The following is a 17,208-nucleotide window of genomic DNA, read 5'->3' on the forward strand; positions in this document are numbered from 1 at the left end:
GGGCTGGCAGCCAATCCTGACCCTTCCATGCACCCTCTATCCTGCTTTGCCCGTTAAAGAAAACTCATTCTGTAAGACACATCTACATTCTGCCTGCCAGAAAGCGTCCACTGAGCCCCACGTTAATGCCACACTCCTTCCCCCCCCATCGCTGAACTCCCACTGCAGCCATTTCTGACGACGTCTGTTGGCATTAGGTAGGTGTGTGTCCCTACATTGAATGTGACCTCGATCACAGCATCCAGTGCTACACTGATCATGCCTGTGCTTGGTACACATCTGCTAACAGGTGGCTAGGTGAAAGAATGACTCAATTAAAGCATTCATTAATAACTGCATAAATAAATCAGAGAGAAAAGGGAAAGGAGATTGATTTTTGCTGTGTTTATGCTAGGCTTGGTCTGTCTGCATTATCTTATTTTAACCCTCAACAATTCTTCGATATAATGGTCATTCCTATCTTAGATGTAGGGAAACTGAGGCTTGGAAAACTAAGTAAACGGCTAGAGATGCACAGGTAGTAAGAGGGCAAACAGAGGCTGGTCTTTCAATTCTTCTAGGAAGGAAGGAAGGAAGTTAGGAAGGGAGGGAGGGAGGGAGGAAGGAGGGAAGGGAAAAAGGGAGGGAGGGAAAGGCAGAGTTCAAGTTCTGTCACCATTTACTAAGTATGTGAGCTCAGGCCAGTCACTTAACTTCTCTGAGCTTTAATTTCTTCAACTGTAAATGTTCTTTTCAAGTCTAGACTTCTATAATTCAGTGATTCTCATTTAGCATCTCCAGACCTCAATTTTATCTGTTGGTATATATTATGGGCTGAACTGTGTCCCCCTCCCAAATTCCTATGTGAAAATTCTAACCCTCAGCACCTCAGAATGTGACCGTATTTGGAGATAGGGTCTTTAAAGAGGTGACTAAGGTAAAGTGAGGTCACTAGGGTGGGCCCTGATCCAATATGAGTAGTGCCCTTATGAGAAGTGGAGATTAGGACACAGACACACACAGATGTGAAGTCACAGGGAGAAAATGGCCATTTACAAGCCAAGGAGAGAGGACTCAGAAGAAACCAACCCTGCTGACACCTTGATCTTGGACTTCTGGCCTCCAGATCTGTGAGAAAATGAATTTCTGTCATTTAAGTCCCTCTACCCTCACCCCGGTCAGTGGTACTTTATTATGGAGTCCCAAGAAAACTGGTACAGTATGAAACCAGAACTGTCACACAAATATCTATTGTTCTTCAATAGATATCAAAATAAGGACTATTGCCAGGGCTACCAAAATGCTTCACGAAGGCACGTGTGTGAAGATTCCAGCTTAAACCCAGGGTCTGACCCAGAGTCCTTTTCTGAGACTCATATGTGGCTGGAGAGGTGTGGTCAGCACCCACCAGGCTACCTACCATGGGATCAGTTCACCAGCATTTGCTCTAGCCTGGGAAAGTTTTGGCATAAAGGAGAACATGAGTGAATAAATAGATTAATACATAAATCTGTCAAATATTGCCACAGTAAGAAAGGGTTACAGCAAAACTAAAAAGAGAAGTAGCCAATTTTTTCTTTTGTGATGAGGATTAGTGAGTTAATGAATGTAAAACACTCAGAACACTGATTATTGACATATCAGTAAATGTTAGTTATGATTTTTTTCATTATTATCACGAGTCATGGCAATAACTAAAGCATGGTTCCCGTAGGTCCAGGTACCTATGGCTAATGGAATTTCCAGCTCAGTATCCCTTTATCCTTCTGTATTTCCTTTCAGCTCATAGACGTTCTCATTAAAAAAAAAACCAAAAAGCTTTTTTCCCAACAAGCCATGCTTTGGTCTGCTTATGAAAGAGAAGAAACAGCGACCCTGTGATAACTTCCTAATAGTGTTGAATCAGATTGCCAGCCAGTTCACTGCAGGCCTCAGCAGGTTGTCATAATGACAGCCCCTGGATTAGACCACCAGCTTTCAGGTGAGCTGCTCTAATTATTGTCACCAAGGACCCCTTAAGAATTCAAATGCCTATGTATAATTGAATCACTGTGCTGTACACCTGGAACATTGTAAATCAACTATACTTCGATTGAAAAATAAAAATTAAAAAAATAAAATAGACATATCATTTTCCTAGATTTTTATATTTGTAGTATTTTTAGGCCAAAAACCTTGTAATATTTTGAGTTTTTTTCTCAATCTAAATAAATTTTCATTTATATAACCTAAAAAAAAAAAATTCAAATGCCTATTTTAACACTTTTTGTGTTATTATGGAATTTTCTCCTCTCATGCAACCCCCAAGCAAGAGTCTCCTTTTCATGTGTTTATTTAACACTTACATACGTTTATTATGCACAGGCACTATTCTGTGCAGTTAACAATTATTAATTAACTTGATCGGTTTAATCCCATAGCAACCCTGTGAGGTAGGTGCTGTGGATACCTCCATTTAACAGACGGTGAAATTGAGGCACAGAAATGTGAAGTAACTGGCCCACAGCCACAGCTAGTACATGCCAAAGCTGGGGTTCAATATAGTCTGCAAAAATACTGACTTTCTCACATAGTCTCAGATAGCAGCATAGCAAATGCAAATGATCCCCAGCCCATTTGAAAACAGCCCAGAACTTCAGCTGAAAAAAAGCTAAGACTTCCATGGAGTTTACTGTGTGCCAGCCCCTGGGTGGAAAATCACAATTTACAGGTAGTTCTTCCTGCCTCTTTTCTGAACGAGCCATACCCTGGTATAAGAGGAGGATGATCTAGATTGTTCTCAGTTCCTGCACACCCTTCACAGTTCGAGCCCTTTGCCTTGCTGAGGAAGAATCTCCCATCTCTAAGAAAAGATAAAGAATTTGCTACAGCAAGGCTCTGCTAAATGCAAGCCAGGTACTAGCTACTTCATCTGGTGTTTGAATAAAGAAGTAGCATCTTAGTCCAACTCTGCAGGAGAAATGTTAATGAGGCACAAGGTTTTCAAGCATAATTTTGATTTCCTGTGGCTTTTTGATTGTCTTTCAAGCTTTAGACTTTATCCCCACATACAATGCAGTGACACCTATTCCAAGGGAGGTATTCTGAGTGTAAGAGGAGATGCTGTAAAGAGAGTGCCAGATACATAGAGGCAGGTGCTAAGTATCATTTCTCTCTTAAATGATACCCTAAAGCCCTTTCACTGGGTCTGTGTGTCCCGGACACAGATGAAAAGCTCACATGGAGCCATGAGAGTTGCAGGAGAAACCTGGACGGGTCCCCTGGGAAGGCGCAGCTTGTCGACACCTGTCACAAGCACAGAAGGCCAGCAAATCCACATATACCTGCAAAGAATGAGCCTGGGAAGGTCCATTTTGCTGTATATTATAAATTTGGGTCATTCTGCTAGCCATGTGGCTAGAAACTCATGTCTGAATTTAGATTCAGGGAGCACGCAGTATATTAGTTTTCTGGGATTGCTGTAACAAAATACCACAAAATTGGTAGCTTAAAACAATAAATATGTATTCTTTTGAAGTTCTGGAGTCTAGAAATCTGAAATCAAGGTGTTGACAGACCACCCTTCTTCTGGAGGCTCTGGGGGAAGATCCGGCCTCTTCCAGCTTCCGGTGGCTGTCGGCAAACTGTGGCTTTCTTGGCTTGTGGCCATATCACTCTGATCTCTGCCTCCGAGGTCACACGCCTCCTCCTCTTCTCCATGCGAATCTCCCTCCATTTCTATCTTATGAGGATTCAGGTGGTTGCTTTTAGAGATAACCTAGGATCAGCCCCTCTCTCAAGACCTTCCTCTCAAGATCCTTAATGTAATCCCAACTTTGCCATGTAAAGTAATATTCACTCTTTTGCTTAGAAGGTCACATTCACAGCTTCCAGGGATTAGGACATGGGATATCTTTTGGAGGCCACCTTTCAGCCCGGGTCTCTCATTTGTTCAGTTTTGGGGCCAAGCCTTAATTTTATGCCTACATTATGCTAGATTCAATGCTTCATTCTGAGGACACACAGCAGAGTAAAGCAGAGTCCCTGCCATCCAGGGGATACTCTGTTAATCTGTGCCCATCTATGCATGCACCTATTTATCACCTGGTAGAACACTGGCGGCCCTGGATCAGGCAGCGGGGCACTGCTTGTTAATAACCTGCAGAGCTTTACCTGCTGCCAAGTTTTAGAAATCACATTTGTCAACATTTCTGTGGAGTCTAGTAAAAGCGAGCAATTTTAATCGGACCTTTCCTTGTCCTGCACATGTTTGTGATAAGTTGCTGAAAATTATGATAGACGTTTAGTTTATAAATTCAAGTTCAAAGACTAGGAAACAGAGACAATTAACCAATGAGTTTATTTCTCACTTCCCTGGTCTGCTTCTCTCTCCTCCTTCTCTCTTTGCACCTCTCTATCTTCCTCTTTTTCTCTTGTCTTCTTTCACTCCCATGTGTGTATCCAAACAGACTGATTAACCTTTCTGGCAGTGAAACATTGCCTATGGTTGGTATTTAGGGCAATCACAAAGGTTTAAACGAATTTTAAGATCTAATATTAGGATGGTATTTGCTGTCCTCCTGAAAAAAAGAATTTAATATAAAAGTAAGAGCTTAATTATAATCTTTTTTAAAAATTATCTTTAGGGTAATATGCCAGTTGTTAGCCTCTCACTAGGAGTCAGTAATAAGAAATGACAGAATAACTTATTTATCCCTTCCTTGCTTGCTTCCTACTACTTGTTAAAATTACACTTTCATATAAAATATCATCCCTGCAGTAATTATAAATAATTAGTATTGAGTTCCCTATTTTGGGACCATCCTAAAGAAAACAGGAGTGAGATTACAAAGCAAGATTAATCTTTTTCCCTCTAAAGATTAATCCCAGGAAAGAGAATTTCCTTTGTGCCATGTGGGTTACCCAATTTTGTAGAAGAGTTCTGCATGGAAAATCTCTTATCATAAATTATTTTTTGTTTCAAGTATGAAGAAAGAGAAAGAAAATTCTGTCCCTAATTTATGACTAGAAATGAAATACAAAAATGTCCTTCCTTTCTTCCTAAAGGCTTACAATGAGAGTCTATAAACTTCTACGGTGATTTCATGGCTCTTTCATCATGTTCTTGGCAAACTTGGAAGGGAGGAGGTCATAGCAAAGACTGGCATTTACTGAGCACTCACTGCAGAAAGAGTTCCCTTCTAAATGCTGTGTATGTCAACTCAATTAACCCTCACAATGACCCTCAGAGGTAGGTCCTAATATTACCATCACTGTTCCTAGAGAGAGAAACTGAGACAGAGAGTGTAAGAAACTTGCCCAAGGACACACCGCTAGTGGGTGTGGGAAAGCCCTGCTTGGAACTCAGGCATTTGGGCTCCACAGCCCTCCACTTACAACTACTGTAGCAGAACAATTACTGTCCCTGCTGGACAACCACCTTACCTTAGCATCAGGTAGAGACTAGTATTGATTGTGTACTTACTAGGGGTGGTCAGATAGGTTATCTCATTGAAAACTCTGCCACAGATCCAGTAACAGGCTCAGAGGGGCAAGTTACTTACAGATTTAATCAGGACTCTTTCCAGATGAAAAGACAAAACCAACTCAATGAGCATAAGGGGGAAGGTGGAGGTTTGTTGACTCAGTTCCCAGGAAGAACAGGAGTGGAACGGATCCAGGGACTGGTCAAGGTCAGAGAAGGCCCTGGGAGGACTGTATGAGGTTATCGAGCCCCAGGTTGATTATTTCCACAGCAAATTAACCCTAAATGAAATGATCTATCTGGATAGGGAATTACTTTCTGTCTGCCCCCGCCTGAATGCAATGCATGAATCTCCATGAGGACATGGACTTTGACAATCTCATTCCCTCTTGAGTATCCCTCAGGCTTGCAAGCATTTCTGTGCTGGGCAGAGGGCGGATGTACAAAACTAAAGAGATCAAAGTCGTCCCCAGTGCAGCTCCCTCCTTCAGGCTGCACCATCTGGACACTGCTCTGTTGGAACAGTGGGTTCACAAGCCATAAGCAAAGTTGCATCAAGGAAGAAACTGATACACGTCTAGAAAAACCAGATCGCGTTCCTGGTCCTGCCCTCTGGCTGTGTAACCTCTGAGCAAGTCACTCTTCACTCTGAGCTGCAGTTTCCTTGGCTCTTCAGGGAAGGTCTGTTCTTCCCTCCCTGTTCACTTCACAATGTTGCCCTAAGTTACAAAAGGCAGGTCGTGCAAGCTCTTTCTTCCTGATCATCTCCCAATAGCCCCTTTCAAGAACTCAGCCAAACTCATCAGAATTCCTATCTGTGCCCACATGTTCTCAGCACCTGTCTTTGTACACTCGTCTTCCTCTGCTCTTAGTATCTTTAAACTCACCTTGTCCACTTGGCTCACCCAGAATGTGTAGCCCATTTCAAGTCTGTATCTTCCACAAAGTACTTCCTGATTCCCCTACACTTGAAATCATCTTACTTTCCATTAAATCACCCCAGCACTTTATCTGTACATGTCTAGAAACATAAAAGTGTAATGATTCACTGTCACCTCATTATTTCACAAGAAGCCCAGGGAAGGAACCTCAATTGGCCAAGAACTACCAGGAGCCCTGTGGTCATCAGTATTCTTTTTTTTTTTTTTTTTAATTTATTTATTTTATTCTTGGCCGCCTTGGGTCTTCGTTGCTGCGCACGGGCTTTCTCTAGTTGGGGTGAGCAGGGGCTCCTCTTCCCTGCCGTGCGAGGGCTTCTCACTGCAGTGGTTTCTTTTGTTGGGGAGCACAGGCTCTAGGAGCGCGGGCTTCAGTAGTTGTAGCTCGCGGGCTCTAGAGCTCAGGCTCAGTCGTTGTGGCACACGGGCTTAGTTGCTCCGTGGCATGTGGGATCTTCCCGGACCAGGGCTCGAACCGGTGTCCTCTGCATTGGCAGGCAGATTCTTAACCACTGCACCACCAGGGAAGCCCATCAGTATTCTTTCTGATTAGTCTAGAATGCTTTAGAACAAGAGGGGTGTACAGGAGAGAGATTTCACCGCAGACCTTTCCCATTAGTTTACGAAGTGAAGGTCAAGCCCTGATCTTCTACATTTTAGTATGTCACAGTTGGGGGCAAGGTAAAGGAGGCACCAGGGATTCTCTGTGGCTGACTGCTGTGTAATTAACCCATCCGAACTGCTTACAGTAGGAACATGTAACCACAGAGTGGAGCTTGTCCAGTGTAACCTGATTTTGGTGAACACTCCGTGGGTGGGAAGTTTTGAGAGCTGCGGAGGGCTCACTTTTGGTCACCCTCGTTACCTTAATCTTATCACTGATCCCTCAAGGGCTTCTTTGTCACATCCCTCTAAAAAAAAAAAATTTTTTTCTGATACCCCTTTACAATCTAAAAAACGTTAAATGAGTTAACCTCTTCCCTAAATAAAAGGAAGCATCTTAGGCTGTACTTTAATCTACAGACACAAAGGTACCTAAATTTTCATTAACTTTCTCTTCTGTGTTTCAGAAGTTTGATTCAGTGGAAGACATCATCGAACACTACAAGTATTTTCCTATTATACTCATTGATGGGAAGGATAAAACTGGGATCCACAGGGAACAGTGTTACCTGACTCAGTCCCTCCCTCTCAGCAGACACTTCTCACTTATGTAGCCTGGTCTTTGTTTCATCTTCAGTTCAGTGGATCTAATGCCTCTATCATTGTTTTCCTTTATTTCAAAAGATTATTTTCTGTGGCTTCAAGGGATTACTTCTCTGACTCTGTAGAAAAGAAAAACATTCTACCATGGAAATTGGAAAATCAATTGTTCTAAAAAGTTCTAATTGCAGAAGAAATATTTATAAGATGCAAAAATAAAAACTGGCTTTTAAAAAATATCTTCTAAAGAAAAAACCAAAAACACGGTCCTTATGCTCATGTTACAGATGAGCAGCAAATGTTACAGGAAGCTATTGCTTCAGTGTTTGCAGCTGGCAACTGACAGGTCTAGGTAAGAGTCCCAAATCTATGATCTTTGTAGGACTTGGTGCTGCCTTTCTTTATTTCAAAATTGTTTGGACTTGTGAATTTACAATGTTTTCATGATTCCTTATGCTAAAGGTGTTGGTGAATGTTAGCTCTATTTTATTTGTAATTCTGGAAATTCAATTTTAGGGAAGGATGTGGTATGGAAAAACAAATCACTTGTGAACACCACTTGAAGGACAGAAATCAGAAATATTTTTAGTATGGTGCGAAATGGCCATAGAACCATCTCCAGCCTACTCTGTTTAGAGTAGCTTTAAGCCCAGTGGAATTAGCAAATTCATAGAAAGAGAGTAAGCTTAAGTCCGAGTGAAAGTATAATTTTTTTAATTCCATTTGTGGACTTCCATTCAAAGGAAAAGAACTGTCCTCGAATTAGTGCTAGTATCTTGCAGGAACTTTACACATGTCATGATATTGTCCCCACTCAAAGCTAAGAGGATTACATTTTATTCCTGTTTCACAACACAGATGAGGAAACAGGCTCAAAGACGTCATTGATCTTACTCAATATAAGAAGAGATCCCAGATTTTTATCCATGTGCCTAGTTTCATCCAAGCATATCTTCCCAGGTACATTCTCTGCCCTAGGGAATTTTATAATCAAGTTGAAAAGTTAAATTTAAAAGAGACAGAGAGAAACAATTTGAAAAGGCAGATTTACCCACGTTAAAATATATAAATAAACAAACTCTTGTAGTGGTGTAAAGTTTAAAAAAAAAAAGTGCTGATTGAAATTAATAGTACAGAATGATTTCCAATGTTTCCAAAACCTACATGTGAAATATATGGAGTATTTATGTAATTGTAGCTTTAATGCAGAAGTAAAGCCAGAAAGAATGAGAAGGCAAGAGATATCAATGAAAACAATACAAATGAAGCCCAGGACCAGCATAGAAACAGACTCTGCAGAGAGGACACAGGCTTGAGGGCAGAAAGAATATGACCCTCACCCTAAAAAGTTATTGAAAGATTACAGATGACTCTGATGCACTTCTCACCGGGGCCGTGCCACTCAATGCTGTGTTCTCAAGAAATGTTTCAGAGTTTCCTCAGGCACTGTTGCTGTTAAAAGTCCATGAACATCAGGTGGTGGTTAGCATTGTATGAAGCTTACATTTTAAAAAATGCTTTATCACCTATTATTCATAAGTGCATGAAATGATGCTAAAAGGAAAAAGAAGTAGAGCCATCTTAAAATGCTCACAATGCTTATACATATGAAAATCTCTGGAAAGAAATATAACATTCATAATAGTGACAGAGGTTGCTTCAGAGGATTGGGATTTGGGGGCCACGTTAGTTGAGTCTTCTGGAACTCAGATGCCAAGACAAGAGTTACAAGTGCTAATATTTATTGGAGGCAATGCCTAAGAAAGATCAAGGGAAGAAGGAATAGGAATAGACAGGAGAGCCTTCAGGCTATGACATAAGTCTGACACCTGTGAGAGGAACAGGGAAGGAGAGAGGAATGGGCAGGAAAAGCATCAGACTGAGAAGCAGCTCTGGGAGAGGCTTGGCCAGCCCATTGGTGAGATCCAGAGCAAAGACTGCCCACAGAGGAGAGTGCCCCATGTTGTGCAGAAATGGCCAGGTCTTAGTCACCACCATGCTAAGTCACTGCCAGAGGCTGCCCAGGAAAACATGACCTTCACATGCTCTGGGAGACCCAGAAGGTGCTACAGCTGCAGGCGGACAAATAACTTTTTGATCAGCATGTTCTTCTTTCAAGAGAGATTCAAGGGGCCCACCTCCATGCCTGCCACAGTGACATTCTGATTTTCAGTGTTGATTGTAATAAGGACATTTTGCTTGTAATTGATTACTAAAGAATAAGAATATATAAATGTCAGTTGTACTTGATTTTTACAACAGTTCTGTAAAGAAGGCAGGGCAGGTATTCATAACCCATTTTATAATTGAGGAAACTATGTCTCCTTGGCCAAAATCTTAGAGTGACATACTTGTGGCTGGAACCAAGGTCTTCATACACAATTTTTCTGTTTAGTGTCTAGATGGTCATTGAATCTGTAATTGAAAGTTCAGCGATTTGGGTTTGGCATGCCTAAATTCCAAAGAGTTTTAATCCCTTTTCAACCATTATTTCATTTTCAGTTGTAAAGTGTCACTTGCCTATGCTCAATATAGTAGTGGAATTTTAGCTTTATCTGATTATAGCATCTATTCATTCAAGATATTTCATTTGACTAAATAATTTCCATTCAGGATCAGTTTATATTTTCCTCATATTTAATACTATCTTGTTATAAGCCTTGTTTGTGTATTGCATATGTATTCATTACTATGCATTCTTGTAGATATTAGAATAATAGTAGTGAATTAAGTGGGAGAAACAGACAACAAATAAGTATACAATGAATAAGACAATCTTAAGTTGGTTTCCCATTACTTTGTTGTATTTCCTTAACACTTATCACTAAGTGCTTGTGAGTAGGGCTAATATTAGATATTTTGATGAAGCTCATTGAATTGGCTTTAAAAAGTTTTGAACCAGAAAATTTTTAATTTTCCCAAAGTTACTTGGAAAACTGCCTCTCTTGGGGGGTATGTGTGTGTGAATAACCATGTCATAGCTGAAATCAATTAAATCTTCTCTTCAAATTACTATAGAGGAGTCAAATTTTACCCCATTGCCAAATTTAGTTCATTGCCGTGTGTGTGTGTGTGTGTGTGCGTGTGTGTGTGTACACATACATGCATTTTTTTACAAGATAGGCTATGCAGTATATGATTAGCACTATATTTCTGTATCTACTTTTTTATCCTGAATATTTGTTCTAGCTAAGCACATTTCCTTTCTTTTTTTGCACATTACGGCTCTAACTTAAATGAAAGCAAATAAGTAATTAAATGTCATAATATATCTGAAACTGAGTATTAAAATAAACTCAAAATACAGTTTAATTTTGTTTGATTGATGCTCTATTACCTCTAAAGCCCTTTTGAAATCAAATTTAGGATTAATTTATGACAAAGTTTGTTGAACAATTTTTGACATACAAGCATATGCTGGATTTGGGAGATAAAGGCCAAAAAGACCTAATCTCTGTGCTGGAGAGCTAACAGCCTGGCAGGCACGATACACATATAATTAAAATCATGCAGTGCAGAATAATAGATTTGGTAATTCTGTCCCTTGTACCACCATCGCATTGGTAGGCCTGGATGTGTGGGGGAGGGTGTAATCAGGGAAAACTGCCCAGGGGAGGTGTCCAAGTAGAGAGCTAAAGGATGGCCCTAGACTGCAAGCTTTAGAATTACAAAAACCTTGTCAGTCTGTTTTTGAGCACTCTTATCTTTAGGGCACTATTCTAGGTCATTCTTATACTACTGAAGCAGTGACTACCTGTTGAATGGGTAAGTGAACACAATAGAAATAGAGGCAGCTTCCCTGGGGAAAGGACAGATGATTTATTAAGTGGCTCTGGGGAAATTTCAGCTATTAGTTGGAACCCTGTAGTGTAGGTACCTGACAATTAGCTTTTTTGATTGTAATGTAAGTGCCTGACATTAAGCTTTTGATTGCTGAGGCATCCATTTCAAAGACATCTATCTTGGAAAGAACACATTGCCCTCTACACAACTAGATAAAGAGCCAGCCTGCCCCACCCATGAGTCCCCCTTATTGGAAAGCTCTGGTGGACCTAGATAACTGACTGACCCACTGCTTGCTTTTCCCTTCCCGTGCTTTAATTCCTGCTCTTATGTTTTAATTTCACCAATAAAGAGTGAACCCTCAAAACCCCAGCACCCTCCCATCAACCCCAATAAAGGCAGAGAGAGCACCAGTGAAACAGGAGGGAAGGGGGCAGGCACAACCTTTGAAAGAATGATATAGCCATAGTACATGACAAAGACTGGTTAGAACCAACTGGGTCCAAGATGGCGGAAGATTCAACTTCCAGTGGACCTTGAGCCTCATTATACTCTTATTGTAATACATTAGCTAAATGACACACCCACCAGTGCCATGACAGTTCTGACTGAGGCCAACCATAAAAGGTCAAAAAGTGGGTGGTGGCCCAATTCCTGGAAATCCCCGCCTCTTCCCCAAAATAGTTGGAATAATCCCACTCGTTAGCCTATGAAATTACCCACCCCATAAAAATTAACCATGCGATCTTTAGAGGCTTCTTGCCTCTTGCCTTCCGAGATGGCCCACACTCTGTCTGTGGAGTGTGTTTCTCTCTAAATAAATCTGATTCTTACGTATCACATCATCTCCGAATTCTTTTGCTACAAAGAAAGAAACTTAAATTCACCAGCAACACCAGGCCCACACATTCATTCTCTCTCTCTCTCCCACCTCCCCCCCTGCCCCCTGGACATTGCTAAGCGGTCCAGGACATGGCTTGTACCCTCCAGGATGTGTGAGTAATAAACCTTGTTTCTTCTAAGTTCCCTGATAGTAGTTGCTGAGGTGTGTCTTGCAATCATAAGAACCAAAAGGGCTGGTCCAGCCTCAGCATTGGCTTCGGCTGGGGAAATGTCTGTGAGGCTTCCCGCAAGTAGCCCAGAGGAGTGCCCTCTGCCATTTCTAGAAAATAGCATCAGTATGGATGGCTGAGACCAACCCAAAACAAACATAAATCAATGTAGCACTTTGAAAAGCAATTTCACAGTATTCAGTAAAATATAAAATATGTACCCACTGCAATAAGACTTCCAGTTAAAACATGGCTATATATGAACTTATCTTTCATCCCTCTGGAAACACCACTAAAATGACAATAAATAAATTGAAAAGGCAAGAACATAGGATAAAAAGAATAGAAAAAAATATGACAGAAGAAGAAAGACATCAACAAAATTTCAGATGAGAGAAATTAAATGGACAATGGATAGTAACTGAGTTAACAAAACTTTAAAAAGTTAAAACGTAAGCCTGCTAGGAGGCAATTCAACAAGAAACAAACTGGTTTCTGTCAACTGAAAAAAATGCACAACCTATTCGGCAGACATTCTTAGGACTTGGAGCCGAGCCCGGGAGACAGCCTCTCAGATAACGCTGAGAAAACTGTTCTGAGGAGGAAGGGGGGATGCCAGGATATACAGGAGTTTCTGTAACAACACCAGGTAGTCGGAGCAAAGGATTACTGTTAATAAAAGAAAACCAGACGTCAAGTTAAGGAATTTAGCGCTTTTCTGTCTATGGGAAGATACAAAGAGTCCAGGCTCACTAAAACCATCCCTTTGATATGCACCTCAGCTCTCTGGGGCCAGTATCCTGTGTTTTCTCATCCTGAGTCTCCTCAGGGTACACTGCGGGGAGAGGGGTGTGGGTGGGGTGGGGTGCTGCAGCACTTGACTGCCAAATGGCAGGCATTCCTGGTTTCCATCCTGAACTCCCTCAGGGCTCACTATTGGGGATGGCTGCAATTGCTGATGACTGCAGCATCCTTTGTTTATTGATATGGTAGGCAGCATTCTTAGTCCACATTTCCACTACAAAAATCTGGAAAGGCTCAGATATTGGAGTCACTAGTTACTCTTAAATGCTGGTAAAGGGACTTGGGTGAAAAGGAGATTCACTGATGGTCATTATAAGTTTTAATCAACATCCCTCCCCTAGAAACCGGAGGCTTCTTCAGCCAGGCTACTATTCCTCACTCACCCTGGTGGCCATTCAGAGAATACATCTTCAGAAAATATTTAGAATACAAAAAATACATGCAAGATACTGCTGAAAATGGTAAGCGTGGGCTGTGCTGAAAAATAGGGTTTAAGTGAAAGTTTCATTCCAAAGTTTTAGAACTCCAACCCCTTTGAAATACTTGGTTCCCAGGAGAAGGAGAATCATAACCCTAAACCAAGAGAACAGATTAATTCTGCCACAAATACTAGCATGTGCTGGTCCCCAACAAAACAGCCTCATCCCCACTCTATCATGCTACAGTGAGGTCCCACCCATAAACATACATGTTCCAACTAGCATTTTTGTACCTCACTCTTAAGTCAAGACCTTGGAGAAGATATGAAAGACATTAAACAAAACCTATAAACTGGAAAAAAAAATTACAGGGAAAGATATAATGTGGGATGCTGAAGAAAACTAAAAGAGAAATACAGTTGATATGAACAGAGATAAGACACTGAGTCTACAAAACAGGAATAGAATGCTATTTAAAAAAAAATATGCAGAAGTAAAAATTGAGAGTACTAAAAGAAAAAAAGAGACAAAATCCCAGTGATAGTTGGAAATTTTAATATACATTTCTCAGAAACTGATAAAGTAAGCAAGCTAAAATGAATAAAACTATAGAAAATTTTAACAACACCAACAGCCAACTAGACCTAACTGTCATTGACAGAGTAGTTCACAAAACACATATAGAATACACATTTATTTTTTTCTAGTTCACATAGAACTTTCTCACCAAGAAAGATCATCTTCTAGGACCTAAAATGAGTTTAATAATCTTTAAAGAACTAGAAAAAAAAAAGAAAGAAAGAAAGAAAGAAAAGAAAAAGAGTTAAATTAGAAATAAATAACACTAATATATCTGGAAAAATCTCCAAATATTTGGAAATTAAGCAACACATTTCTAAATTACCCATGGTCAAAGAAGAAAACACAACAAAAATCTAGAAATATTTCAAAATGAATGGTAATGAAACACAACGTGCCAAAATTTGAGGAATATAACCACCCTTTAAATATAATGATTTAATATAAGTATTCATAGCTTAAAAGCCTTAAATGCTTATATTAAAAGAGAAAGGTAGATAATCAAGCATCTAATTTTCACTTTAAGCTATAAAGAAAGTATAAATTAAGCCCAAAGTAAGTAGGGAGAAGGAAATAATAAAGATAAGAGCAGAAGTCAAGGAAACAAAAACACAAACAGAAAACCAACAAAGCCAAAACCTGGCTTTCTTTCAAGTTTAAGAAAATTAATAAATAACTGGCTAAAATAATTTTTATAAAGGTAAAACAAAACCCAAATTACAAACACAAGAAATAAAAGAAGAGACAACACAACAATAAATTTCTAATACAAAAAGAAATTTAAATCTGAACAGCACTTCATCTTTAAAGGAAATTAGAAACTTTCCCAGACAAAAAAAGCTCTGGACTATGGTAGATTCTATTAAAAATTTTTAAAAGTAATAATATCAAACTTATGAACTTTTTCAGAAAATAGAGAAAGAAGAAATACTTCCCAACTATTTTTATAAGGCATAAACCCAATCATAAATAAATGAACAAATAAGAAAATAAGCCTGACTCCAATAATATAAAGAAAGAAAATTACATATTAATGTGCCTCACAAGCATAGATACAAAACTCCTTAGCAGAATATTAGCAAATCAGTGGGGAGAAAACTTGTTGACCTAAGTAATTTTAGAACTGTGTGGAGACTATAATTAAAAACAAGAAGAATTGTACGTAAGCACTGTACTCCAACTGCAAAATTATTTCTTATGTAGTTACATGTATACATACATACTGGGACTGAACGAATAAGTATATGGATGGTAGGTGGTGGGAGCCAGGTGTCTCACTATTAAAGTGGGAGATTACAGATAAACAAAAGGATAAGGCCAGAATGAGCCCTGTAACACTTCATTAGAGTTGGAGATACCAGTATGAATTCATATTTTGCTTTCTATAGATACATATGGATAAATACGAAATAATTAGATATATGTACGTACACATGTTACCATACACACATGTAGTTCCAAGCTCTGCTCATTCGGAAAGCCTAGAAACAATAACACCCCAGTACAAATTAGCACACCCAGTGCTCAGATCTTGATTTCTACTCCTATTCTCCAATAAGCAGAACCAGAGCTCCCTGGAGAAATGGCTGATTCTGGGGCTGGGGCAAGGAGCATACAGGATGAGCCTGTAGCATCTTGCAGTGCCCGAAAGGAAGAAAGTACACAAGAACAACTGTACAATGATGGAGGTATGTCAAAGGGACACAGAAGCCAACTGGATGTAACAATTTGAGCAATAAAATAAATAACATAGTATGGGATTATATTCAAAAGTATAAAATAAATATCTATGAGTACACACTGATATAAATAAATGATAAACAATAAACAAATTTCACGTACAGAAGAATTCCAAATAATTTATGTAGATGCTCCACCCTCAAGGAAGTGGACCACAACTCTCCACTACTTAAGTTTGGACTGCACATAGTAACTTCCTTCCAAAGAGTACTTTATGGAAAGAGGGGAAAAAATTAGTAACTTTACAATGGAGAAATCTAACAAACACTACCTTAGCCAGGTGATCAAGCTTAACACCATCCGTGATAAGTCCTGTTATCATGCATGTATCCTTGATATCATGTGATGAGAATGGCATTTTACCTCTATGATATTCTTTCCAAAAACCCATAACCAGTGTCTAATCATGAGAAAAATATCAGACAAACCCAAAGTGAGTAACGTCCCACAAAATACCTGATCAGTACTCAAAACTGTCAAGGTCATCCAAAACAAGGAAAGTCTGAGAAACTGTCACAACCTATAAGAGCTTAAGAACACATGAGGGATGAGGAATCCTGGATGGCATACTAGAGCAGAAAAACTACAAAAGGTAAGAACTAAAGAAATTTAAATGGATATGAACTTTAATTAATAATAAAATATATCGATATTGGTTCATTAATTGTACAAATATATTTGAAATATGTAAATCTTACTAACATAAGTTCTTAGCAACAGGAGTAATTGAGAGTGGAGTACAGAGGAATTCTCTGTACTATCTTTGCACCTTTTCTGTAAGCCAAAAGCTATTTTAAAACAAAAAGGTTAATTTTAAAAAAGCAATTAGTACATAGATTGGCTGAATGGATTAAGATACAAAATCTAACTCTATGCTTTCTGTAAGAGACTCACTTATTTATTTATTTATTTATTTATTTATTTATTTATTTATTTTTAATTTACTACAAAGAAATAAAGGCTTTATTTGGGGTCTGAGAATTCCAGTTCGGGAGACACTGATTTGAGCGAGAGTTGAAAATGTGTTCCAAGGAGGAGATAAAAGGCAGGGGTTTGTAAAGGCAAAAAACCCCACAAGGTTGCAAAAGTTGTTTCAAAAGAATTATGATTGGTGCTGGCCAGCTGAAGCTATTTTTATCTTTACATGATTGGTTGCTAAAGGCTATCACTAGAGGAAGGTAAAAGTTCGTTACTGTGGCAGGTTGTTGATTTTCTTGTAGAGTCCATGTAATATTTGTGATTTGGCC

General features: G+C 39.4%; 1 protein-coding gene across 1 annotated transcript in view; it reads left to right on the forward strand.

Moving 5' to 3' along the window:
• Positions 1-16,878, forward strand: part of CLNK (cytokine dependent hematopoietic cell linker) — a gene marked incomplete at its 5' end in the record, with an annotated part of 116,215 nt that extends 99,337 nt beyond the window's left edge. Inside the window, one exon of the mRNA XM_082391594.1 lies at positions 7,452-16,878. Within this exon, the coding sequence (XP_082247720.1) occupies positions 7,452-7,598 (147 nt within the window). The 3' untranslated portion in view covers positions 7,599-16,878. The remainder of the gene's footprint in view (positions 1-7,451) is intronic.
• Positions 16,879-17,208: the final 330 nt, after the last annotated feature.

Source organism: Balaenoptera borealis, assembly GCF_965194805.1.
Source record: "Balaenoptera borealis genome assembly, chromosome: 4".
Lineage (NCBI taxonomy): Eukaryota > Metazoa > Chordata > Mammalia > Artiodactyla > Balaenopteridae > Balaenoptera > Balaenoptera borealis.